General features: G+C 36.7%; 1 protein-coding gene across 1 annotated transcript in view; it reads left to right on the top strand.

The window, feature by feature from the left end:
* Nucleotides 1-27,852, top strand: part of PCDH7 (protocadherin 7) — a 449,456-nt gene that overhangs the window by 197,706 nt on the left and 223,898 nt on the right. Inside the window, 1 exon segment of the mRNA XM_005881151.2 lies at nucleotides 113-329. Within this exon segment, the coding sequence (XP_005881213.1) occupies nucleotides 113-329 (217 nt within the window).

Here is a 27,852-nt window from a genome sequence, read left to right as displayed (position 1 = left end):
TTTTATATTGAATGAGTTGTCAGTAGACCTTAATGTATGTAATTTATGTATTTTTAATAAGATCATTGACTCTCTTCTACCTTAGTGACATTCAGAATCTTTTCTTTTACAGCCATTTCGTAGAGTGACGTTTTCTGTTGTGAGTCAGCCTCAGGACCCACATCAGGGGTCACTGCAGAGTTGCTATGACAGCGGGCTGGAGGAGTCAGAAACACCAAGCAGTAAGAGTTCATCAGGGCCAAGACTGGGTGCCCTTCCACTCCCAGAGGACAACTATGAGAGGACCACGCCGGATGGCAGTGTTGGTGAGGCAGAGCATATGGAAAATGGTAGGGGCAAACACAACATCCACACACATAATCACGCTAGCGAGCCGTAATAAGTAGCCTCGTGAAGGTCAGTCTAAACCCAAAATAAAACAGCTGACACTAAAACTCTTCTATTTGAAATCATAAATATTTCCTAAAGTGAATGCTAAGTAAGGGAACATAACTACATAGGTAAAATTCACCATTGTTAGACAGCCTGTCAGAAATAAACAGTTACAAATAAAAGTAGTATCTGTTATGAAAAAAACTAAATTAGTGCATAATACTGAAATGAGAGCAATTTGAGAAAGGTCATGTGTTATTGTTTTCTTCTATTCATTTTTGTCATGCAACTATTTCTTCAATTGCAACTGTCCAGTCTTAGTGAAAGGAAATGACAGTCAACACACTTGCTCTACTCTTTCTTCTCCTAGGCATTTAGAAAAGCATTTCAAACCTTTCTTCAATGATAGCTGACATGGAGTCAAGAAGGAGAATGGTATTATCTTGTTCTCGAAAGTATATTGTAAATGCTATTAGAATTCCCCTCTCACTTAAGTATACGATTTTTCTCACTTTTGTGTAAGGAAATGGGCGGAAAACAAATCATAGTACTCTATTTCTCTTTCTGTTGTGAGATGATTCTCATAATTACCACAACAATTGGCCTTATGCACATTTTTCTCTAAGTTACCAAATTATGATTGCGAATAGTACCTATAAAAGTTTATGCATTCATTTATGTTCCCAAAGACAATGAGGTGATTTATTATTTGGATTTCAGGTTCTGAGTAAATGCCTGAGGAATAGGTTTATGTCTAATAATGGAATGGTGAATTTCTTACTAAGTTTATTATTATTTCAAGTATAAAAAGAGATTATATGTAGGGGAAGTAAGGGGAATCACAAAAATTTTATCTCATGAAAACTGGAAATTAATTTTTTTCATCATTTCATCCCCCAAGTGAAATAAGACGTTCTTTTTGTTACATAGCAGTTTCTTTAGTGATTATATGCAAATAGAATATATTAATGCAGAAGAAACTGATTTATTTCTAGAGTTTTAACTATTAATATTAAAATTCAACACTAGAGAGTGATATATCAAAAGTGACCCCAAGTGAAATTATTGCTAAACTAAACAATGTTAAATAATTATTTTTCCACATTGCTATCTGGGTGAGAAGATATGATGTCAGGGTCTGATTCTTGATAATCCCTCTTGATTAATTTAGAATTAAGATGGCATTTTGCCTTATGGCTATAAAGGCATGCTTATCTGTGTGTATGGTGGTGTGTGCTTATGTGGATGGGAGTTTGATATGGTTTTTAAGAATTAACTTTAGTGTTTTTGAAATAAGTATAAATATATTTGATATGCATTGGAGTGCTGATGAATATATATTTAAGGCAAATATGTTTGAAATGCTTTGCACAAAAGTAAAAATTAAATTTAAAACACTGTAATAATATTTTACATATGCACATGCAAGCATGCACACACCCAGGAAGGCAGGATTAATTGATTTAAGGGCATTACTATATGCGTGATTACCTTTTGATGATACGATATAATTTTGTTTTTAAAAGTACTTGTCTCACCATAAACAACAATGAATAATTAAGTATTTTTATGTCAGCTATATTAATAGAAAAACTTTGTATCATTGGCATTATGATCACACTTTAATGTAATTTTTTTTTAGTTTAAGTGATTCAGTGCCTTCAAAATAAGAAGGAAATGATGACTAATAAACAACATTACAATATGACAAACATGTAATGGTTACTTTTAATAAACATGCATGTCATGGAAAGTTAAACAGATGAGCCTGTTAAGAGACTAGAAAGTTTCCTAAGAAACATTTCCCAAAGAAGGCTCTTAGTTGTTTTTTATAACCATGTTTTTAGTCTTGGCAATAGTAAGGACCATCATAATATAACTGATTTTTCCTGACTTTGTATGTGACTGACACTTGAAATTCCGAGTTTACATAATGATTTGTCATCTGCCAGCTGTGATTCATGTTAGCCCTGCTCCGTAGGTAACGGCAGAAGGAGTAGAAGGAGATGTGATTCACTTTGGGTGATCCGAATGTAGCCCTTGACATTTGAATAAAGGTTTGGTCAGGTCCAAGTTTTCAGACCAGCTATAAAGTGCAATTGTATTGCTTGCATTCTGGTAATTTCATTTTCAATTTTAATGGGTCATTCTGACATAAATAGAATTGGGATTGAAACCTGTCAAGTATTCATTTGTCATATTTAATTGGAATCCAGGTAATCGGCGGTGTCTTGCTTGGTTAGGTTTTAATCAGGATTTGTATTGGATTTTCCATGAAAATATCATTTTGGATGCTGTCCTAGTTTCTAATTATTATTACCTCAAATATTTTCCTTGAATTTTAACCTATGTGAAACTATGCAGTTATAACATTGTTTTGGATAAACTTTCATTGTAAAATTTAGAAGATAATTTTCAGTACAATGATATACAACATTCTAACACTCCAATGTCATAATGTACCTGACTATAAGTTGGGGTAGCTAATAATAAAAATAAGTTTTCACAGATGCTACAGTAAGGATACAACTAATCACAGGAAAATGTAAGTAGATAGGCAGTGAAATGCATGTTTTACAAAAGCCTTTGTCTGGTTTCTATGCTTTAGCATAATAAATAAAATTCCATTAAGAAGGCATGTGGGTTAACTCTTTATATAACAAGCTTTACCTTATATTCCAACCCACATTAGTGGCAGATGCCAAATGAGATTTTCTCTTATTAGCTTAGGAAACAAAATGCACTCTAAGATATAATTTCTTAAAACCTGATCTAATAATTCGAATGAGACCCACCAATTTGATAAATCCAAATTTGGGGTACTTACATTCATCCCATGGGTTTCTGGAAATAAATAATGGAAATTATTCCATTTAAAAAATTTTAAAACCCTTATGAATTATACATGAAAAAGATTACTAATATAGTTTTTTTCCTTTTACATTAATTATTATCAATATTATGATTATTCAAATTGATCCTTTGATAAGACTGGAGGAAACTGGTTATTTATTATTTTATTAAAATACATTTAGTGGAATCAAATATTTTAAAATATGGAATTCAAGGTGGGAAGTTGAATAATGATAAAATATTTGAAGATGAAATGTTAAAATAAAACCTACAGTAATGAATTGATAATTGACGTGAAAACCAAATATTAGGTTTGAAAACATGATCGCATTAAGGGCAGGCATTGGCTGTGCAAAAGCTTGCCCTGCTCTTAATTACATAGGAGCCTTCACACTTTACCTTGGAGTGGTATTTCACAATTTCTTTAGGTCTATTGTATATATTTATCTTGGCCCCTGCTTTCATGCCATGGTCTCTTTACTCTTCCCAAAGTACCCCCTGAATCATACTTGCAAGGCTAGCTTGTCTTTGCTATGTATCACTTGAGCAGATGTATTATTTAATAACTCAAATATAAAAAATGTTCCACTTGACCGCTAATTCCAGTTTTGCCATTAGGATTGTGTAGGTCACTTTCTCCATCTGGGTCTGCTTCTGGTCATCTAATAAGGCAATTAACTCAATTAACTCTAAAATCTTAGCCATAACCAGCAATCTACAATTCTCTCCGCACATCCAATTACTCTCTGGAACAGAAAGAGAACTTTGGGTCTCTTAGCGAGATGGTGAGCAAATTTGATAATATGTGTTAATGTGGGCAGGGCAAAGGTAATTCTAGGGCCTTCCTTGCAACCCATATACCATATGCATCTTATAGAAGATAAATCAAAGTAGTGGACTGAGTGCAGTGGTGTGATTTCTAGCCTTATGGGGGGCAAGGTTGGTACCACTATAAGCCAAGGTGGGAGGTAGTTTTGGAGCCTCCTTCAAATCACACTGTACAAGAGCCACCTGTAGATCTGATCTAGCCCTGGGTGCAATATCCTTAAAATATACTAATTATGATTAAATGATCTCTCGGTAGAATAAGCACATTTACTTTTTTATTTTCTTGACGGTGAGTGTAAACTTTGGTTAGAGTAAGAGTGATCAAAGGGTGGAAAACAGTATGTATTTTTCTCTAGGTAAAATTACAAGTAGTTTAACATAAAATTAAACAAAACCAGGAAAATAGCAGTTGATCCGTGGGGAAAATTTTAAAAAGTTAAATTTGGCCACTCTAAATGCCTAAATAATTTTATGCCTCTTGATTCTCTCAGATATTTAAGAAATAATTTTGATTTGTATATATTGATATTTTTTTTTAATTCCCCACTTCCAAACTTTCTCTGCTTTTTCAGACTAATATAAGCTATACTTAATTGTTGCTTTATTCATTCTCACTCCACATGCTTTAAGTAGTGTTTAGATTACATTGCCCTTGAAGGTGAAAACATGTTACAGTCCACCACAAACCCGTTTGCTATCTGCCATGCACTTTTCACATTGCTTTCAGAAATGAATGGCTGTCTACATGAAATATTATTTGAGAATGAGCCACCATTTTTCTATGACTATAGGTAATGAGCAGATAGATGAAAGTCATATCTTTTTTGTGAGATAAAGGGCCTCCTCTCTCTCTAGTTTCCTCCCACCTCCCCAATTTTCAGCAGTCACCTGTAAGCTACTGCCATCTAGTCACTGTAGGCTTGTGCTGTTTTCAATTTAGACTGAAATATGTAGCACGGCTGCCTCTCTGTCTTCCCAGAGATGCCCATGCGCTTGTTAATGTTGCAAACATAATACCACGAAACAAATGCTCCGCAACATTTTTTTCTGGAGGAAGAGACTAACGTTCCTTGGAAAGGATTCATTTTCGTGGCTCTGCATGTCACCGTGTCACTCTAGTTGCCAGTGTCTGACGGAGGCTGCATCTTCTACTTTCCCAGCCACCTGTGAAATGGCCCCTATCCCCAAGTGTCCTCAAGAAGTCCACATGCCCTCACTCAGGAGATCCCTGCTTACTCCCACTTCTTCAGATTTATTAGAGAGGAGCAGTGATTATAAAGACTGTCTCTGCACTGGGTTTCAGTCAATGCAGATGTATGTACAGCAGCTTTCCAGCAAAATGAGCTGCACAATCTAAAAGGACCTAAAGGAGATTTTAGTTCCAGAGGAGGAGAGGCAATGTTGTGGATAGAATGCAGTGGTTTAAAACCAGGCTTTGAAATCTGATGATATCAGTTTGAATCCTGATTTCTCCTCTTACTAATCGTGTAATTCCCTGACCTCTCTTAGCCCCACTTTTTTCAATAATAAGTCATAGAATGATTGTGGAAGAAACTAAATAGGATAATAGCACCCAATAATTTATAAGTAAGTATAACAGCAGCAATAATTTCACGATATTAATGGCTAATACAATTCTTTACTACTATTATTTAAATAATAATGATAAATGATTGTGATTATTACTTACTGGTTGGATTGGACATAGCACAATGGCTTCCTCATCAAAACGTTATAAGATGTTTAGTCTCGCAAAGAAAGCATCCTGTAATTACTGGTAAGGATGACATTCTGACCTTGAATACCTTTTGCTGAACTTCTCATTTTTGTAGGTTGACAAGGGCAACAACCAGGAGCAATGTCCTTTAAACATATAAAGGACCTAAAATGAGGGGAAGAAAGAATTCTATCTTCTAGCAGCAAATCAACCCAACTCTGTGCTCTTTTTCATTCTGGGCGGATGAAGCCATTATTATCGTCCCACATTCTCTATCCTCTTTTTAAACAATGGTTTTACATTTTACACCTAGCATTCCAGTTGAATGAGTGTTGGTCAGGTGTACATTTCCTTTGAACTGCTGCAAAATGTTCACATCGACGAGGAAAACAAGCTGAAAAAAAAAAACAGTCCAATTAGTATGCTCACCGAACTCTCAGCCCTTTCTTTTTTAATCTCAGTATTAATAATTAACACTAATAAAACATATGGCCATATTACCCTTTTTATTCTAATTAGACACTTTAAAACTAAATCACTCTGCTGAACCTTCTGACATTTGAGGACAGAATGAGCTCTCATCAAATCTCAAAGTGACTTTGGAGGTCAGTGAGTGGGTTTGTTGCCTCCAGACTCTCAAAGCATTCGCTTATCGCCATTTTAATACACTTATTGAATAATGCATTCTATGTTTAGCTTCCTATTTAGTTAAGGTATTATCCCCATATTTTCCACATAGCGTTTTGCTTATAGATTGCATGTACTTCTTTCTTGGATTTTTTTCTAGATTTGTGTATAAAATACTTGATGTTGCTGAAACATGACACTCTTAAGCATCTTTTAGGTGATAAAGAAACTCTGGAACTTGGGTTTTATGGTGTAGTTAGCACTCAACCTCAGAGGTGAGTCTACTTACTGAGAAACTGTTTCATCTCAATATTCTTCTTTTAGGGTAAAACACTCTATTCTTACCTTTTCTATTGAATGCTTTTTTTTTTTTGTAAGAAAAGCTTTCTTTAGTAAAGCAAGGCAGAATAATATCTCTTGTTTAATGGAATGATTGTATGGTGACAAAGCTGTGGTTATTCACTTTGATTCAACAAGCATGCATTGAAAATAAAATATATCCAAGGTTCTCTGAGGAAGTTGAAGTGATGAGAAATAATTCCAGCTTTCATGGTGGCAGTCCTTATGTCCGGGAGATACAGCCTTGTAGAGAGTTCACTATGATATGAAAAAGAGAAAGCTCATTAGAGAAGATTAGAGTGGTATGCAGTACAGAGAAGGAAGAGGAAATTATATAGACGAAACAATTGTAAATGTTTTCATTGAAATTTGACATTTAGTAAGTAACATTTTGGGCTGAAAGAAGGCTATGAAATGTTACCTATTTCCTACATCATATCCTCTCTTTTTACCGATCTTCAACATAGTTTTAAGAAAATTATTAAATTGGCTTTGAGGCTTCATGGTAAACTAAATTAAGTCAAATTATTTGTTTTGTTTTGAGTTGAGTTTGTTTATTTTCTATACCTTCCCTTTTTTGTGCTAAATATAATTAGTTTTTAAAAAAAGCTCCAGAATTTATCATTGATGAAATTGGCAGCATATGCTGAATCTAAGTCTAAACTACAGAACAGGTTAGTTTTATGTCTCTTTTCTTTCCTTGTTTATAAATATAATTTCTAAAATATCTGCTTTAAATTAGGCCTTTCAAAGAGTCTGTGAATAATCTTTTGAAGTTATTGTTTTCTTTTCAGAAGACCAATTGTCTTACTCAAATTAAATAGACAATTAGATTAGGGTTGATTGCATTATATTAAGCTTATTTTTTTAAAGCTATTTATTCCTTGTGTTGGTTACAAATTGTTTTTGTAATTGCTATCTCAAGATGTAAGTTATGTTTCTGGGTATTTGTCTTTATGTTACATGCCCTTTCTAGCTGAAATATAGACAATAGGTTGCCTTGTTTTAAAATCTTATTTCTGATAAATTTTCCTTAATCTATGCAAATAGATTTATTGATGTTACTCTCATTATCTTGTATGCCTTCTTATTACTATCCAGAAAGTATACTAAGTTTATTACAAAAGGAGAAAATATTTGAAATGGATGAAAATTTAAATGCTCCTTAGAAACAGATTTTCAACTGCTAAAATATGACAATCTTAAAAGAAACTAATTTTGATACTGTATATTAAAATGAAATCTGTGACATGTGCTATAAAATATTTTGGTAATAGAAAGGTAGTAGAATAGTGTCCTGCTGTTTAAAAATTGTCTACTCATTCATTTCTCTTGCAAAATATTCATTCTTTGACTTTATTTCTTATCTGAACTACTCAGCATCTACATAGAGGAAGTAATTTGAGGACCCACATAAATCTGAGAGAGGTTTGTTTCTCTGAGGTTGAATTCTTGAACCTCAGTGAACTAGACTGAATCATGCATATTGTTTCTATTCAGTTTGAGGCTGCATTTCACTAACCCAGCATTTGTAGCAAAAGGTCATATCAGCCATAGATGAAATTTTATACAATGAACAGAGAATTTGCACTATTATCAGAATTCATTAAGTTCAAGAACCATTTGTTGAGCATTTTACTCTATGCAAATTCCCATGGAGGATCTAAAGGTGAGGGAGGCATGCTCTCTGCCTTCTATGCATTTTAGTATTGCGGTGGAGAGTGAGATATACAGAATTAGATGTTTGAAAGTAAAGGCATAAGAGGCCCTCTACAGATTAAATGATGCTAGGGCCAGAGGAAGATATGGGTAGCAGATATGAGGAATTGTAGCCAAGTCTTGAAGGATGGGTGAGGAGATATTTGATAAGCAGAAATATGAGTAAGATTATAGAGAATCATGAGTGATGTCAAGAATAGAAACCTGAGAGGGTGGGAAAACATTGGTGCTATTGAAAACCTGGGAAAAATAGGAGAATACCACATTTCCAGGAGAATGTATCTGATTAAGGCATGTGGCCTTTAAGGTACCTTTAAACATTCAGGTGACATCGAACAAGTGATTGAAAATATATGTTTGAAACTTGAGAGTACAAAAAGTGGCAGAAATATAGCTTAAAAATCATTAGCACCCTGGGGATTATGAAATCTTGGGAACAAATAAGATTGTTAATTCAGCACATGATACCAGAGAAGAGATCATGTTCAACAGAGTATGTGAAAACAATACTGAACTGTAAGAGAATATTGGAGAACTAGGTATTGGTGCTGGGAAGGATATTTAAAAAAAAATGTGGCAGGCTGAGGAGGGATTTCGAATTAGAAAGTTAGTGGTTATCAAATGCCCAGTGATGCAGAGATGGAGGGAAAGATGTAGACACATGATTGTACAGCCATTGATTAATGAAGAGAAATAGGAGACTTAGTTGGGAGCTATATTGCCTTTTACATGCCTTGTCTCCCACTGTACTGTAATAAGTGGTGTGAGAGCAGGATCTTTGCCTTGTTCACCATAGGGATGATACATCTGGAATAATCCCTACACATAGGTGTCCAAAAACATTGCTGAATTTAGTTATATGGGGTAGAAGCCCAATGTTGCAGATAAAGATTCAGTAGAATTGAGACAACTAAAAAAGCCAAAGACCAGGAAATGTGTAGTGTAAGAATACACTTGAGCATTTCTTTTTCCGGTCAACAAATCCATTATAATGTCATTATCAGAGACATGGGCATGGTTGCATCCCTTGATATCTATATTAATGAATTTCCTAAGCATCTTATAAGCCCTTTGTTCAGGGTTTTATTGTTTGTTTATTTTTACAGTTTTCTGAAATTAACTACAGACTCTGAAATTTCTGTATAATAGCTTTTGCTCTTTTCTTGAGTTATATAGTAATTACTTTTTCAAATGAGTTTTGGCCTCCCATATGACTTTTGTGTTTTATTTTATACTAGGCAATCATTTGTCCATTTATACTAGGCCATCATTTGTCCATCATTTTTCCGTTTGAAACTAAAATAGTGCCTGACTAATTGCATTTTTGGTACGATCCAGTAATTGATAATAGTGTCCTGGTCATTGCAAAAAAAAAATTTGTTTGTGATTAAAGGATAGCACTGTAATAGTGCTAGCAATTGCTAGCAACTATGCAAATAAATATGCTTGGAAATAGAAAATAATGAAAAAAGAATTTGCATAAAAAATAAATGTAAATGCTATAGGACAAGATCTGTCAAATTTCATTCTATTTTACATGTAAAAAAAAAATCACAGAAATGCAGTGCCAAAGATGTTTACCACAGCTAGTACACCTTGCAAGGGAACAAATTCCTCCAAATATATTATGTGCAAAGACATACTGATAATGATTTGTCAGTCAGATGTCACTTTTGATGTTGTTTTTATCTGAGGAAGGACAACCATCAATGTCACATGAATTTATTCTCTTTTCTCTGTGTCCATTGTTGCATACTAGGAATTATAAGTAGAAGGGATTATATCAATAAAACTTGTCTTCTAGCCCAAGATAATTTAACCAATTGCTAGGTAATAATTTCCAAATAAAATGTACCTACTATTTAATCATGCATACATTTATATGGTTCATCAAAAATCTCTAGACATGTCTATTTTCAGGCTTCCTCGATGCACTTCCCACGTCCTGGAATATTGAATGGAATGTATGGAAATGCAGTGCATACCAAGAAAGGACTACCTGTCTAGTTTCCAAGTGGCCTCCAGGTGGTACCTGGAAAATTTTTTTTTCTAGATCCAAAATTACTATTTCATCAGCATGCCGAATGTACAGAGCCAAGGCCAATTCTCAACAGCATTATAAGATCCTGAAATATTAGTGAATTACATTTTAAATGGGAGAATATTCCATTTAAGAAATAGGAAAGTCCCTTTTTCCTCTCCAAGGCAATGCCCTCTATCTCTAAGACCCAAGGAAAACGTACCTCTTCAAAGACTGCTTGGTAAGGATGGAATCAGAAGAGGGACTTCTTCAGCCAGACCCAGTGAGGCTGGATGAGATCTGCTGAAACGAATGTTCTCCTGAAAACAGATTGCTGTGGCTTCCTAGATTCAGGGCCTCTTTCAGTTCTGGGTACTAACTTCAATCCTGTGTCTCTAAGTTGTGCTTATTGTTTGATTGCTATTTTTTAACATTATCTTTTAAGGATATTGCATATTCTTTTTTAAATATATGCTTTTATTGAATTTTAGAGAGAGGGGAAGAAAGAGGGAGAGAGAGATATGGAAACATCAATGATGAGAGAGAAACATCATTGATCAGCTGCCTCCTGCACGCCCCCCACTAGAGATCAAACCCACAACCTGGGCATGTGCCCTGACCGGAGAATTGAACCACTGACCTCTTGGTACCTGGGTCAATGCTCAACCACTGAGCCACATCCTGCCGGGCTCATATTCTTTTTTAAGAGATAATTTTCTTAGCATCAGCTCTAGGCATGCTTCTATGGCTACCTTTCTTGCCTCTGGTTCATTCTGTAAGGTGTCTTTGCATCATCTAAATATTCATCAATTATCCATCATTTTTGTTGTTTACCGCACAGAGTTACCAGCTCTTCTCTTGAGTTCATAATAGACACTCAAAGCTGTGTGTCAAAAACATCTCCCAGACTGATGTGTAGTTTTAAAAATCATTTAAAAAGCTCTCATTTTGCCAATAATTCTCACTCACTCTTCAATTACACAAATACTTGAGGAAATTGAATTTAGGGCCTAGTCCTTATTCTTTACCTTCATTTTGATCGAGGCCATGTTAACCATTCATCATCTTTGAAATGGTGAGTGGAAGCAACTTGTTGATGCAGAACCATATTTTATCAGAGTTTCCCCCTTAAGCTTTCTGCCATTTATTCAGTGGGATCAATTATATTCAGCCTTCACTAGTTCTTTGAAAATTCAATTTTGAAAGGCACTTCTAGTTTCCTGGACAACATTGGTTCATCTCTTTCTCCCAGAATAATGAAGATCTAAAATCTAATTCTCATCTATTTCAGCCCCAGACTGTTTATATCTCCTTTTGTGAAATCAAATCCACATGCTTTTTCTTTTGCAGCCCATGTCTGAGTATTACATGGGCCGAGGATCAAGTAGCTATCAAATTAGTTCTATCAATTGTCCGTGATTTTAGAGGTCTTCATGTGTGTTTTTCTTTTTTTTAAAATATATTTTTATTTATTTTTTTACAGAGAGGGAGGGAGAGGGATAGAGAGTTAGAAACATCGATGAGAGAGAAACATCAACCAGCTGCCTCCTGCACACCTCCTACTGGGGATGTGCCCACAACCAAGGTACATGCCCTTGACCGGAATCGAACCTGGGACCTTTCAGTCCGCAGGCCAATGCTCTATCCACTGAGCCAAACCGGTTTGGCATGTGTAGTTTTCTTAAGTAACCACCTTTTATTTCAAAGCACAAAGTACAGGATTCTGACTTGATTACTTAGCCTTTGTGTGTGTGTGTGTGTGTGTGTGTGTGTGTGTGTGTGTGTGTGTGTGTGTGTAAGTTTTTGAAAATAGCAGGGACTTTACTTTACATAACTCTTCTTTACCCTAATGAGAAGTTTTGAGTTCCTCTGAAGGTCATTTTCTTTCTGAAGGGGGATTAGAGGCTGTCCATGATTAACACTGAGGTTTCATATTTTTTCTTTATTTTATTCATTCTAATAAACTTACTCCTTTGCCTCTCCCGACTTCATCCCATGCACATTTTCTTGCTCATAATACCTTTTCTATTTTGAAGGTCAAGTCATTCATTTTCTCTACCGACAGTCATTATATTTGGATCTTTTCAACAATTAAGTTTCTATATTCCTTTTGGGATACATTTAAGAAAAGTCTGTTCTATAATTTCTTAGTTTTAAAATGCCCTTCTTAGAACTAACTTAATTGTGGTGTGTTGTAGTATATAATATAATATGTAGATTTGCAAAAAAGTTGATGTCAGAAGATTGGGTTCTAGGTTAAGCTCCATCACATCTTCAGGAAGGAAACCTGGGAAAAATTTGCATAATATTTCACTTACTTATAAAATGGGAATAATAATGATAATAATCACTACCATCTTCTTTTAAGGATTATTTTGCAATTATACATGAACATATATTTTTTAGGTACTTAGCATTTACTAAAATTATATCAAATTACTATTATGTGATTTACATTTATTTATACTTTTAAAGTCCTCTTGTTCTACAGTTCTTTTTCTCCACATTAAATCACAGTATTCATAATATTTATTAAATGCATGATTGCTTGCCTACAAAAATATTCACTGGCTGTCCCTAGAACGTGCCATAGAGGTAAGTTGTTTCTTGGCTTCCTTTGAATTTCTTATTGGTTTCTAAGGTTAAGAGCACATGGCCCTCTATTTCCTGAGAAGATTGTCAATATTTATAGCAAATATAATTCTGTGAAAACCATAGACAAAGAATACATATTAATAGATTCACATTTCTTTTCTGCAGCTAAATGCTTTCTGTCTTCAAGAGGCCTGAACATATTTTTCTGAATTTATTGTTAAGGAGAAGTAAATGACAGAACCCAGTAATTCACAGAGATATCTATCACATAAATATTAAAAATCATTCCTTGCCCTAGCTCAGGGATGGAGAACCTATGATACGTGTGTTAGAGGTGACACGCGAGAATTTATTGTTAAGGAGAAGTAAATGACAGAACCCAGCAATTCACAGAGATATCTATCACATAATTATTAAAGATAATTCCTTGCCCTAACTGGTTTGGCTCAGTGGATAGAGCGTCAGCTTGGGGACTGAAGAGTTCCAGGTTGGATTCCCGTCAAGGGCACATGCCCGGATTGCGGGCTCGGTGAAGCCAATCAATGATTCTCTCTCTTCATTAATGTTTTTTATCTCTCTTTCTCTCTCACCTCCTTCCTCTCTGAAATCAATAAAAAGAATATATTTTTAAAAAAGATCATTCATTCCTAAAAGGCTGATTATAGACAACTCTCAAATATTCATGGCAGTAAGATAAGCCTTGTAAAGGCGATCAATCGCCGATCACAGAGTGTAGACTCTGCCAGGTAGGCACCAATTCATAGCCCTTATTCGCATCACTCATCATTGATGTTTCTATCTCTCTTCCTCTCTCTCCCCCTTCCTCTCTCAAATCAATAAAAATATGTATATTTTTTAAAAGGATCATTCGTTGCCCAGTAGTAGAGCAATTCCTAAAAGGCTGATTATAGACGACTCTCAAATATTCATGGCAGTAAGATAAGCCTTGTAAAGGCTATCAATCGCCGATCACATTGTGTAGACTCTGCCAGACCAATTCATAGCCCTTATTCGCATCGCCTCTTAAACTGCCAATTAAGCCAAATATATTTGTAAATCCAGAAATCAATTTTTGTGGGGTATCTGGGATAATTTTCAGTACAGTGTGAAGCACCCCAATTACAATACAATTCAAACATAAAGGCTGAAGGGACTTAAAAGGGAGAATGCCATCATGAACTAGCTCTCATGTGAGAGACAAAAGAATTTTAGACACACTCACTCCCTGTCACACATATAGAAGAGAAGGACCAGAAAAGAGCAACATAGCCTAAAGAGGAGTCTATCAAAAAGGCTTACTAGAATGATGAAATAGCATCTTTACTAAGTCTCTAAAAATAAATTATAAAAAGGTAAGGGAAAGTTGAACTAATAACCTTATACTTTTATGGTACATTAATGCTAACCTGAGGGTTCTACATATTAATTTCCTTTATAGAAACATTCTGAGGAGGATAATATTTTCTGTATTTTACAGATGATGAAAATGAGAAGATATGTAAAATTTTGGTTAATACCTGATTACACTAATCAGTGTCTAATATATAGTAGCTGTCATTTATTATTCTTGTTTTGTTGCTATTAGGCTTGGAGGAGCTATATTTGCAAAACTATTCAAAGCCTATTGAAAATCTATTGTAGCCATTGTAATAATTTATATTTTAAAAAATGTCTTTAAGTAGAAAAAAATAGGTTTTATTTCATATGTAGTAGAAGCACTAATTTATTATGTAGTTTTGAGAAAATCATTGATCTCTTGTCTCCTTGTGTAAGGCAGGCAATAATTCATTCCCTACCTACTTTCAAGAGATATTCCTCTTTTTATCTGTATGAGTTATAAAACAATGCATTTTTTGTTATTTTGTTAAACCCATGCTTTACTCCATCAACAAGAACCACTCTAAATTGTGGTTTGACATAAATGTTGATACCTGGAGTCCCAAGGGAAATAGTCAAGCGTTCATATCACAAAAATCTGAAAGAGGCTAATGGTTCTTTTTTCCTTCAGAATAACAGCATAATAGACTCAATACCATGAGTTTCATTATATGCCATTTAGCTTAAAGTGGCATAACCTATCGACATTCAGTGTGGACTTACTGAATGGTATACCTGTAATAGGGTAAGAATTAATTCCATGTGCTTTCTTCACTGGTTAAACTTAATAGTTATATTCCTTGTGCCTCTATTTCATTGGTAGTGCATTCTACACACACACACACACACACACACACACACACACACACACACACCCCTTCATGGCATCCTTTTGCCAAGGTTGGGAATGTGCTTCACTCTATGGGATGGCCCATATAAGAACATACAGTGCTAGAAGCCTGGTTCTGGAGTTGGTCCCATGACTTTCAAAGACGGCAGAAACAAAGCAATTAACTTTTAAATTATGCACACCATTCAATAAAGCAAGCACTAAAAAGATGTTCAACAGCTTAATACTTTTAATATTGTCTCAGTAATGTTGAAAATTTCAAAATAAGCAAAAAAACTTAAGCTCAGTGTGGAAATGTAGTGATTTTGTTTTTCAAAATTTACTCTCTATAGGATAAATATAGAAAAATACTTATATACTCCTATCACTACCTTCAAACCCTTTAGATTGTGTTAAATAATAGGATTTTTATAATATAGGATCAAAATAGAGAACATTTTAGCTACTTGGAGACTTGGGCACACATTTTAACTGCAATGCAAACCCTCTTGCCTCTCTAGGAAATATGTATTTTAATTATGCCTATCAGTTGATCTAAATTACTGAATTTGCTCAAACTTGCTTAAGAATAATAAGCTTCCCTTCAGACAGTAACACATTAAAATAAATTGGAAAAGAATTTTGAAATCACTGGCATAAACAAGTTAAAGGGCATCTACATCATCTGCACAAAAGAATTTCCAACTTGCTTATTCTCAAGTATTATGTCTTGTTACATTCTTTAGTAGTCAGAAGAAGATAGCCCTTACAAAGTTAGATTGATGGATGGCTCAATCGGTGCTAGCATTAAGATATTGTAATTTGTTTTTCATACTAAATTAATTTGACATGGAACCACTTCATTTATTTGGAAACACACATGCAGGAAAGATGATGCACGTTTCAGCATGGGATGAAGTAAAAAACACCTGTGTTAACCAAGAAGCGCCATATTTAGCTTGCTAATAATTGACCTAGTTATTAAGCGAGTGAAAGCCCCTGTCTGGTCTGCTGTGTGTTTGTAATTATCATGTATATATTTCAGCTCAGTGCCAAGGCCTTTGCTTCCTTCCTTGGGAAGAAGTCATGGCATTTCTGAAGTGGTTAAGGTAGTTCTCTTGCCCCAATAGGGGAGAAAAGATCAGAAGGCATAATATAGCGACATGGAGAGATGCCTGCCTCTGAGCGCGTTTCACTTTCGCAGCTTGAGAAATATTGCTACATGTTATTGCTCAGACACGTCTCTTTTCTAATGAAGGTTACTAGTCATTGATTCCAAAGAGCACAAGGATCCATTATAATATTTTTTGCACTTCATTTAGCTAGTGTCCTTATTGATTGGACTTCATGAACTATCTGTACTTGGTATGCTTTCTTAAACAATTTTGAGAGCAAATGTTTTATTTGATGGTTTAGCATGTGGAGAATAAGACCTCCCAGTTACTGTACGTTTTGGATGCTCATTCTGAAATTTATGAGCAAACTGTGAAAAGATTCAGCATTGCTCACCTGGAAGCACACACACGTACACATGTGTGGTAGGCTGGTCTGAGAGGGATAAAGCACAGCTCAGAAATAATTGGAATCATAAATTAACTACTCTGCCATAAAAAGGAAGAAAATTTTACCCTTTGTGACAGCATGGATGGACCTGGACAGTATTATGCTAAGTAAAATAAGCCAGTCAGAGAAAAATAAGTATCAGATGATTTCACTCATATGTGGAATTTAATGAACAGACGCTACTACCAAGCAAAATAGAGCCAGACTCATAGATAGAGAACAGGTAGACAGCTCTGGGGTAGGGGGTGGGGTGGGGAAGATGGGGGATTGAGCAAATAAAAAAAGAGAGAGGGAATTCATGGACATGACAACAGTGTGGTGATTGTGGGAATGGAGGAGGTGGGTGGGGGATAAGAAGGCATCCAAGCAAAATAGAGCCAGACTCATAGATAGAGAACAGGCAGACAGCTCTGGGGTAGGGGGTGGGATGGGGAAGGTGGGGGATTGAGCAAATAAAAAAAGAGAGAGGGAACTCATGGGCATAGACAACAGTGCGGTGATTGTGGGAATGGAGGAGGTGGATGTGGGATAAGAAGGCATAGAGGGGATAAATGATAATGGAAAAAATAAAATAATCAAGTATTAAAAATTATGCCTGCAGAAGGATTTTATTTTGGAGATGTCCTACAAATTAAAGTCAATAGTTTCATCAATTGCAAACTTAACAGCCTCTTACCTTATAGAGACTTTATATCATAAACATAACACTTTGAATATTAAAGCAGGCTTTATTAAATTGCAAATAGAAAATTTGTCATACACGTGCTTTTAACATTTGGATCACTTTCCCTCATTATTTAACATGCCAACCTGGAATTCAATATAATCCTTTAAGTAAAATAGTACCAAAAAGACTGTAAGGTTATCTTAAGGCTATAGTTTTCAAATGCCTTCTACTGCTTTATTTCACCTCAAGAATTACATGCATATGTACATTTTTACACTCTAGACTCATGGAATCATTGATTCAGTTAAACCAGCCATGTGATCAGTATCCTATATAAAAAAAGGCTAATATGCAAATTATCCCCTCGACCCGGAGTTCGACCAGGGGGGGAGGCTGGCCAGCCAACCACCCATGGCCCCTCCACCTGGCCGGCCACCCCCAACTACCCCCTTCCCCCCTGATCAGGGTCGGGAGCTGGCCAGCCAACCACCCATGGCCCCTCCACCTGGCTGGCCACCCCCAACTGCCCCCTTCCCCCCTGATCAGGGTCGGGACTGGCCGGACCCCACCTGTGCACGAATTTGTGCACCGGGGCTCTGTTTTAAAATATTGCTTCAAGATTATTTCACCAGATTGTTAAAATATTTCATCATTTCAAGATATCTCTTGCACCTGAAGGTCTGGTTTCCTTACAAGGGATTTTGCTTTATAATGTAAGCCTAAAAGTCCCTGGGAGCACTTAGACTTGGCACTGCTAACACGTAGCAACGGGTCTCAACAAGAAATGCTGTGCCCTGAGATTGTTGCTGAAGAAGGTGGCATTTCAGATTTCTGTTAAAAATGTATGATAATCTGATGTAAATGCACCAGTTATTTATAATAACAACTTCAGTATTGTGGTATAGTGGGCTTTTCATTCTCGTTCTCTCTGCACTGGAACCCAGCCATCTCTCTGTTGTTGGCTTCTGCAGTGCTTGTTATAATGAAATCCCTCTTTTACTAAACCTCGTAAACCTTCATGGAGGCAATCTAAGATACACCCTACTGATAGCCAATGCATTCTCTTTAATAGTGACTAGTATTCCTGTAAGACTTCCACAGAGTTATATTCCTTTAGAGTGAAGGGTTTTAGGTTGAAAATCGTGTTTATTTACTTATTTATTCATGTCATTGAACAGTCTCACTGCTATGACTAAGAAAATTGCTCCATAAAATATTTGGTAATGTAAGTGTGCGAATGAGAGTTATATATATGGTGATTTATTAAATTTATGGCTTGTAGGAACATGCCTGTCTCTATAAAGGAATCTAATAGACACATTGGAGAATATTCTAGTAATGCCTTATAAAAATGGGATGCTGTTGCAATTTGAAATCTCAAATGGATGAACCACCGTAGAGGTTTGCCTTTGGCATTTCTAATCATGCATGGCCTGGCTTTGCAAATCTCAATTTGATGTAAGAAAATTTAGAATACGCATTTATTTTGAAAATACATGCTGCTACACAGAATGTAACCTTCCATGGGCATAACTGCTTTTGATTATTTCCTTACCTGTTTCTTTTATTGGCAAGAAATGGAAGGGTCGATTCAGAGTACGAGGTTTAATCCAGTTCGTGTTAGAGGAAAAACAAAGCAAGGTTGATGAGTACAAGCCTGGAATTTGAGACCAGTGATTACCCCAGAATGAGAAATATTGGGATGTAGACAAGAGGGACTCAGGGCTATAACCAATGGTAGAAAATAGGTTTAACCTCTTTCTTCATCTCTCAGGAATTGATCTTTAAAAAATTTTGATCACATTTTAAAGAGTGAATATTTTTTGTCTTGAACTTTTAAAAAGTTTTTATCATCACCCTTTCTGAACTGATTTTGGTTGAAACCCTATTGAGAAATTAACTGTATTTGGTTGGTAAAGTTCTAATTTAAAAAAGGTGACTTTAGGATTCTTTCTTTAATGAACCCCCATTAATTGATTAAATATTTAAGACTTATAATAGTTTAGCTGCACAATGTACAATTTATAAAATTACATTTTTTTATAAAAAATATACAAGAGCATAATACAAAAGCATTTCTTGAGCATCATGCACGAATAGAGTATGCCAAGACCAAGATTTAGTTTTCTTTTATGTAATATTATTCAAATAATCTTAGCTATTATTTTTTACAATGGAATTCATGTAGCATATGACTTATTTTCAAGTCCCCCTCCCACCCAAGGAATGTATTACTTAACTTACATATAAAAGAGCATATATGTTGGAAGTGGGGGAATAACTACTTTTTCACATATATTAGCAGGCCCATATGCTGTTTATTACATTTGATGCTAGTCAACCATTCCGACAGCTGATTGAAATAAAAAGAAATCAGCAATTTTGTGGAAGTATGAAAACATGTACACATGTACCACTCTGATGCAGTTTTATCATCTGTCAGATTTCTCAAGAGCATACCATATTTTATAGGCTTGAAATAAAACATAATGAATTCATACATACATAATGAAATAAGATATATGCTTCGAGGGAATAACATTACCCAAAGTTGACATTTTAGCTCATGTAATTTAAATGATAGTATGGAAAAAGGTGTTCTCGTGTAGTAACTGAATTCCAACTTAGAGCAACTGCTTATCTCTTTGGTAGTACATGAATATGTTGAGAAGAAAATAACACCACAAAGAAAGTTTGACTAAGCGTCTGGGATGTTTTATAGTAAAATAACTTGTGTTTTAAATGTAAATTAAAATACATGAACTAAGAACAGTGTGCATAGTATTTCAACTGGAGGATAGGGTGAACAGACTGTTTTACTTTCCTTCTATTCTACATTTCTATGAATAAATGTTTCTTGAGGTTCAGAATTATAAATAACAGTGCAGCGTGGAGTTATTTCAACTTTACAATGAGGATCATTTTGTTTTCATTTGCTTAAACTCAAAATGGCTTTGTGTAGCTTCTGCTGCTCTTATTTAAGACTGAAGCATTTTTGACAAAAACATGTTTCCCAATTGTGAGTAGATTATTACATTTATGTTTCTAAATTCACTCAGAATTGACAACTGTTGTTTGACTTGACTAAATTAGAAGATGGTATAGTTGATACTAAGAGAAGGGAGGTAGCAAGAAAAATTGTAAAGAAAAGAGAAACATCAGTGAAGAACCTGTAAGTGAACTGTACTTTAAAGAAGGATTGTTAAATAGGGAAATTTTATCTTAGCTTTATCACCAGAAGTTGATTACTATGTCCTACCCTCACACATGTGCACACATACATGAGACCAGAAAATGAAGGTAAAAATTATCGTCTAATATTAATTTCCACTATTAGGACATTCATTAGTCAGGCCTAGGCGATGAGTGCTAAGTGGAGTTAGACACTTGTCTATTTGGATATAGAACTTTAATCTCTGTGTTTACAAAGTCAGAGTGTGAGAGGTTATAAAGTGAAGAGCTTGGTTTAATTTTTATGCCATGTAATTTTTACAACAAAATTTTCTTGAAAATAATTTCCAGAATTATTTGTATGTGTACAGTATGGAATGGGACATGTATTTATTTGTTAATTAAATATCTTGCCTATTAGACTTTATGCTTCATGAGAACAGAGACCGTGTTTTCATGTTTATTATATCCCCAGTTACTAGGGCAGTGCCTGGTGTAGAGTAGATGCTCAGTAAATACTTGCTGAATTAATTAAAGAATAAGTTACTATCCTCTGGGTCCAACATCCCCCCATAACTTCCACCTTGGCTTTTATGCTTTATTTTCTTTGCTTGCTCCTCTGATAACTTAGTGTAGGTTGAATTGTGGTGTTCAAGAAATTAGCCAAAATGGTTACTATAAAGCATGCAGTATCATAAAATGAACAGGCAAATTGTAAACTCAGGAGAGTATTGCAGACTTTCTCACCTAAAATTCATACTGTTCTTACTGGTAATTGGTGTATTACCACAGTGAGTGTTTGTATATAAGACAGAATATTTAGTGTGTTTTATAAAATTCTAAACCTGGGCTTTGAGGAACAGTATATTTTACATTTCAAAACCATGCTTCTCAACTTAGTATATTTTTATTCTCTGTGTGCTAATTGACAGGACTAAGGCGTATCAACAGAAAATCTTAATTTTGTAGTTGAGAAGTACTTCTTTTTAACATTCTATCCATGAAGGTCTTTCTGTATCAAAGATACCATCTGGCTGGCACAGACTTAGTATATGGAAAAATCATAACATTCTCTGCCTACCATACTCTTAATAAAATTATTTTCCAGATAATTTGACATTGAGTAATAAACTTTGAGTCTACTAATTTTTAACTCCAGTGTGAAAATATCGCAGATGCTAGTTCAGGTTCTTAATACATTTCTTATAGGGAGTTATATATATATTTATTTTTGTATTCATTCATTCATTACTATAATATATTTGAAATCTAATGTCAAAAAACAGTTGAAAATTTAGGTCAAGGAAACCTTTATAAGCTGTGGAAGAAGTTGGTTAAATTTTTGTCTTAAGTAAGTTTTCTACCATCCATGTTATTGTTTACACCAAGCATGTCAAACTTGTGGCCCAGCCAATCTAATGGTATGTAAGAAACGTTTTAATAAAAATTTCTTAACTTAATTTTTACAATATCCTGTTATAGATAATTATTAATAACGAACTACAATGTTCGCTAATGACTGATTACTATAATCGTGTTGCATTCATTTCCCTTACACGCCTAACATGCAGGCGCACCATTTCTCTCCACTGATACTAGCAGCGAATATTTTAGCAACCGATTGCCATGTCATTATCTTGGACTGACTTGTTTGATGTGCGCAACAGGAAATATTTCGCTTTTGGAGAACAAGAAAAATAGGTTTATTTGCATTGCGCTTATTAATTTGTGCAGTTATTTAGTGTCTGGTAAGTTAATGTTCAAGAAAAATAATTTTTATTAAAATGTTCTATTATTTTATGTTAATTCTTAACTCCTTTATTTCAGCCCTTTGTATTCAGCATGTCTCTATCGAAATAAACCTATGTTTCTGTGAAAATTGAAGCTTTTGTTTTTTTGATGGCAACATAAACTTAAACCTTGTTTATTTGGCCCATGTTAGCCTTTGAGTTTGACATGCTTGCTTTACACATTTCATTCTGTATTTAAGAAGATCCTGGAATATGTTTATCTAAAATTGCGGTTTGTTTTCTTTTGTGTTCCTAAGAGATGGTAAGATGGAGCTAGGTGGAAATCAAGATTTGCTATGGGTTTGCTCAGTTCTGTAAAGAAGTGTTTTCTTTGGCATTTCTACGTTTATTTTATATTATTGTATTTGCGTTTTTAAAATTACTCATATCCACTCTAACTTCCATACTGATTCTACTTCATCACTGCCTTTTGCCTTCTTGTTTATATCTTCCATCTTCTCGCCCCACCTCACTGTACTTTATTTTCTCAGCATGAAAACCAATTCATTTTCCTGAAATATGCAATCAAAAAGTATTACTCAGCATTCTAATTAACAGCCACATGTGTAAGTACTTTATATATTTTATCTCAGTTAGTCTTCACAACATTCTTAATATGTAGAACTTATTAGCCAACAAGAGAGTAAATGGAAGCTCACAGACCTTAAGTAATTTGCTCAAAGTCATGCAGCCAATAAGTGACTGAGATGAGGTTTGAAGGAAATTTGTCAAATAAAGAAAAAGTGCTCTATTACATCATGCTGTGTCTAGCCATGCCCTTCTCTTCCTGGAATGGTCTTCTTTCATCTGTATCTCTTTTGATTCTAATTTTTTTTTTTTTTTTTTTTTTTTGCAAGTATCACCTCTTTTGTGTAGCCTTTGCTGTCAGCCATTTCCTTAGCTCTTTGAATATTACAAATCTGTATTAACATATATCTTAGTATCACTCTTCTTGCATTTTATTTTTATTTTTTAGTTAAAAAATACAGCAATCCACAAAATATTTTATTTATGTCAGCATAAAATGAATGTGTTATGGTTGTTTTCAAAGACCTTGCAATTATTTTAAAAGTGTCTTAATTTTTTAAAAATTTTGAATATGATGAATATCAATGATGATGTATCTCACACAAAAACAAAAGTGCTTTGGGTCTTCTATAGTTTTCAAAAACACAAAGAAGAGTTGAAACCCAAATATTTGAATAGTGCTGGCTAAAAAAGTGTTCAGCACAGAGTTTAGCACAGATTGAGCACTCATTGAATATTTGATGAAGGTAACTGAAGAGTGAAATTGATATAACAGCCTTTATTTGCAGGCTTACATGTGCTATATGAGACCTTGGGCTTTCCACAATTTTATCACCTTACTCAAAAAATTATAAGTCAAGAAGTGAAGGAGCAAAACCCAAACTAAAATATACTTCTTAAAAATAATAAATGTAGAATATTAATTATATCAATTGAGTAAAATCATTAAGTAAAGTTAAATTTTTAAGTGAACATTACTCAATTCATTCGTCAATAATAAACCAGGCACTTAGGTAGGCTGTTAGTTTTTATAAAGGACACAGTGGATCAAGCTATTTAGCTATAAACCATAAGATTTTAAGAAAGCAGATTTGTAAAACATCAGAAATCTGAAAATCATTAAGCAAAGTATAGATCTGCTATAAAATTTAAAAAAGGTCTTCAATGCAACTAAATTTTGAAATTTTAATAAAATTGTCAGAGAAAATTATTTGTACATGTCTAATTGTCATTAAATTTAATTTTTAGTAAGTAGTCTGTAATATAAATAAAATTAATGAATACCTTTAGTTAAAGAGAAAACACACACACAAAGGGGCATTTCATGATTTACTCTAGGATTAAGAAAAGTTAAATTTCATATACTAACATTAATATGTCCTACTTTAAATTTATAAATTTACCAAACTCAATTAAAATGTAATTTGGTATTAGTAGCTAAGGTTTACACTTAAATCCTTTATTATACTATTTCCTAACTTCCTCATTGTACAATCATTTTACTAAAGATGGTATCTGGTAGTATTAAATACTTTTACTTCGCTGATTTTTATTGCCATTAAGCTATGTAATACATGCCTTTAAATCACCTTCACATCTTAAGAATACAAAATATGATGGGGTAGTAGATACCATAACACTTACTAAAAGAGAGCTGAATAAAGGATTACCAGCTACCCTTTCATCTTAAGCCAGTTGATCCTTATTGATTAAAAAAGCTTCGGGTGGTGCCTACAACAATGACTCTTCCCTACCCCACCCCACACACCCATTTTCTGTTTTCTTTCTTTCTGTGGTCTCAGTAGTTAAATCCTGACCATTAACCTGGTTCAGGATGAGGACTTACATGATTGCATACTTTATAACTTTAAAATACTATTTGTTCTTCATGAACAGTGAGGGAATGGGGCGATGTCATATCTGCAATAGAGCAATATCCTGAGTGCTACGAACACGGAACACGTAGCATTCCTTCCTTTGCAGGTTTCAAATCCCACCTCTCGCTATTGCCACCAGAGCCCACCTCAATCCTCACGCCACAGTTAGCACAAACAAGCACGCCCCACCACACTCCAGCCCTGCTCATACTTACTATGACACTAGCATTATGATGATTAAAATGCACTTTTTGATAATTATCCAGCCACCATGAGCAAGGAGAATGAAAGAATCTGAACCATGACCCTGCCTGGGGCATGGGTTCTCCAGGGGAATACACTGGCCTGTTCCTGTTCAGAAAACACCTGGATAAGAATGTGACCCAGACTTAGAGCTAAAAATATCTGTTTTCTAATTGCTAGAGCACATTTTTGTTTGAGAAGCACTTCACAAATAGGACAAGGAAAACAGTCCTGTTATCAGGAATGTTTATGCCATGTAGTGATAGCCTTTCTTCATATATCCTTGCATGAGAAACGTCAGATACTGACAAAGGTTTACTGATATGCAGCAGAGGACAGAAGTCCCACTGCCTAATTCAGCTTCATATATGTATGCCTGGTATATATATATACTGGAGGAGGCCCGGTGCACGGATTCATGCACCTGTGGTGTCCCTCGACCTGGCCTGCGGGATTGGATTGAAACCGGCTCTCTGACATCCCCCAAGAGGTCTCGGATTGCGAGAGGGCAGTTCTCGGGTGAAGCACCCCGGAATTGGGCTCCCTCCTCTTTGGTTTCAGGGGCGTCACCTGAGAACTGCAGCTGCCAAGTCACTGCAGGTCGGCAGCTCCTGCGTTGAGCGTCTGCCCCCGGTGGTCATTGCTCATCATAGCTACTGTCAGATGGTCGCTTAGGCATCCTATATAATAAAAGCCTAATATGTTAAGTGTCCGGTCATCTGGTCATCCGTTCAACCAATCAAAGCATAATATGTTAATGATATGCTAAGGCTGCTCAACCATAAGGGGGCAGACAGTCGACTGGTGGACCAGTTGCTATCACGTGCACTGACCACCATGGGGCAGACGCTGTGACCAGTAGGTTAGCTTGCTGCTGGGGTCCAGCCAATCAGGACTGAGTGAGATGAGCTGAACACAACCTGGAGCCCTCCTGCAGTCTCTTCCTGGCTGGCCAACCTCCTGCGTCACTCCCTGGCCCCGATTGTGCATTGGTGGGGTCTATCGGCCTGGTCTGCGCCCTCTCAAAATCTGGGACCACTCAGGGGATGTCAGAGAGCTGGTTTTGACAGTCCCTCCCTGGCTGGCCAACCTCCTGCATCACTCCCCGGCCCCGATTGTGCATTGGTGGGGTCCATCGGCCTGGCCTGCACCCTCTCAAAATCCAGGACCACTCAGGGGATGTCAGAGAGCTGGTTTTGGCCTGATCCTGCAGGCCAGGCTAAGGGACCCCACTGGTGCACGAATTCGTGTATTGGGCCTCTAGTATATATATACAAAATTCCTGCACTTGGGAGGGGGGGTCCCTCGGCCCAGCCTGTGCCCTCTCGCAGTCTGGGATTCCTTGCTCCTTACTGCTTGTCTACTCGCTGCTCCTTATTGCTCAGCTCGCTGCTACTTAGCACTGTCGCAGAGGTGGGAGAGGCTCTCGCCAGCCGTGAGCCCGGATTCTGGCTGAGCAGCGCTCCCCCTGTGGGAGTGCACTGACCACCAGGGGGAAGCTTCTGTGTTGAGCATCTGCCCCCTGGTGGTCAGTGCGCATCACAGCGAATGGTCGTTCTGGTCATTCCACCATAGGGTCGCTTATGCTTTTATTATCTATTAGAGGCCTTGTGCATGAAATTTGTGCACTGGGGCGGGGGTGTGCCTCAGCCCAGCCTGCACCCTCTCCAATCTTGGACCCCTCAAGGGGTGTCCAACTAAATGGGCAGTCGGACATCTCACTCACAATCCAGGACTGCTGGCTCCCAACTGCTCACCTGACTGCCAGATTGCCCCTAACCACTTCTGCCCGCCAGCCTGGTCAACCCTAACTGCCCTCCCTTGACAGCCTGGTCGCCCCCTACTGCCCTCCTTTGCCGGCCCGCATCTGCCCCCTGGTGGTCAGTGCGCATCACAGCGAATGGTCGTTCTGGTCATTCCACCATAGGGTCGCTTATGCTTTTATTATCTATTAGAGGCCTTGTGCATGAAATTTGTGCACTGGGGCGGGGGTGTGCCTCAGCCCAGCCTGCACCCTCTCCAATCTTGGACCCCTCAAGGGGTGTCCAACTAAATGGGCAGTCGGACATCTCACTCACAATCCAGGACTGCTGGCTCCCAACTGCTCACCTGACTGCCAGATTGCCCCTAACCACTTCTGCCCGCCAGCCTGGTCAACCCTAACTGCCCTCCCTTGACAGCCTGGTCGCCCCCTACTGCCCTCCTTTGCCGGCCCGGTCACCCCTAACTGCCCTCACCTGCAGGCCTGGGTTCCCCCCATATGCCCTCCCCTGCAGGCCTGTGTACCCCCAACTGCCCTCCCCTGGCTATCTTGTGGTGGCCATCTTGTGTCCACATGGGGGTGGCCATCTTTGACCACATGGGGCAGCCATCTTATGTGTTGGAGTGATGGTCAATTTTCATATCACTCTTTCATTAGATAGGACTAGTGGCCCGGTGCATGAAATTTGTGCATGGGGGAGTGTCCCTCAGCCTGGCCTGCACCCTCTTCAATCTGGGACCCCTTGGGGGATATTCGACTGCCAGTTTAGGCCCAATCCTACGGCAGTTGGACATCCCTCTCACAATCTGGGACCGCTGGCTCCTAACCGCTCACCTGCCTTCCTGCCTGCCTGATTGCCCCTAACCACTCTGCCTGCCAGCCTGCTCGCCCACAACTGCCCCACTGCCAGCCTGATCTCCCACAACTGCCCCCCCCCGCCAGCCTGATCAACCCCAACTACCCCCCTGCTGGCCT

This window comes from Myotis brandtii, unplaced genomic scaffold (assembly GCF_000412655.1).
Source record: "Myotis brandtii unplaced genomic scaffold, ASM41265v1 scaffold67, whole genome shotgun sequence".
Taxonomy (NCBI): domain Eukaryota; kingdom Metazoa; phylum Chordata; class Mammalia; order Chiroptera; family Vespertilionidae; genus Myotis; species Myotis brandtii.
Note: the sequence above shows the minus strand (reverse complement) of the source record. Positions and strands in the feature narration are given on the sequence as shown.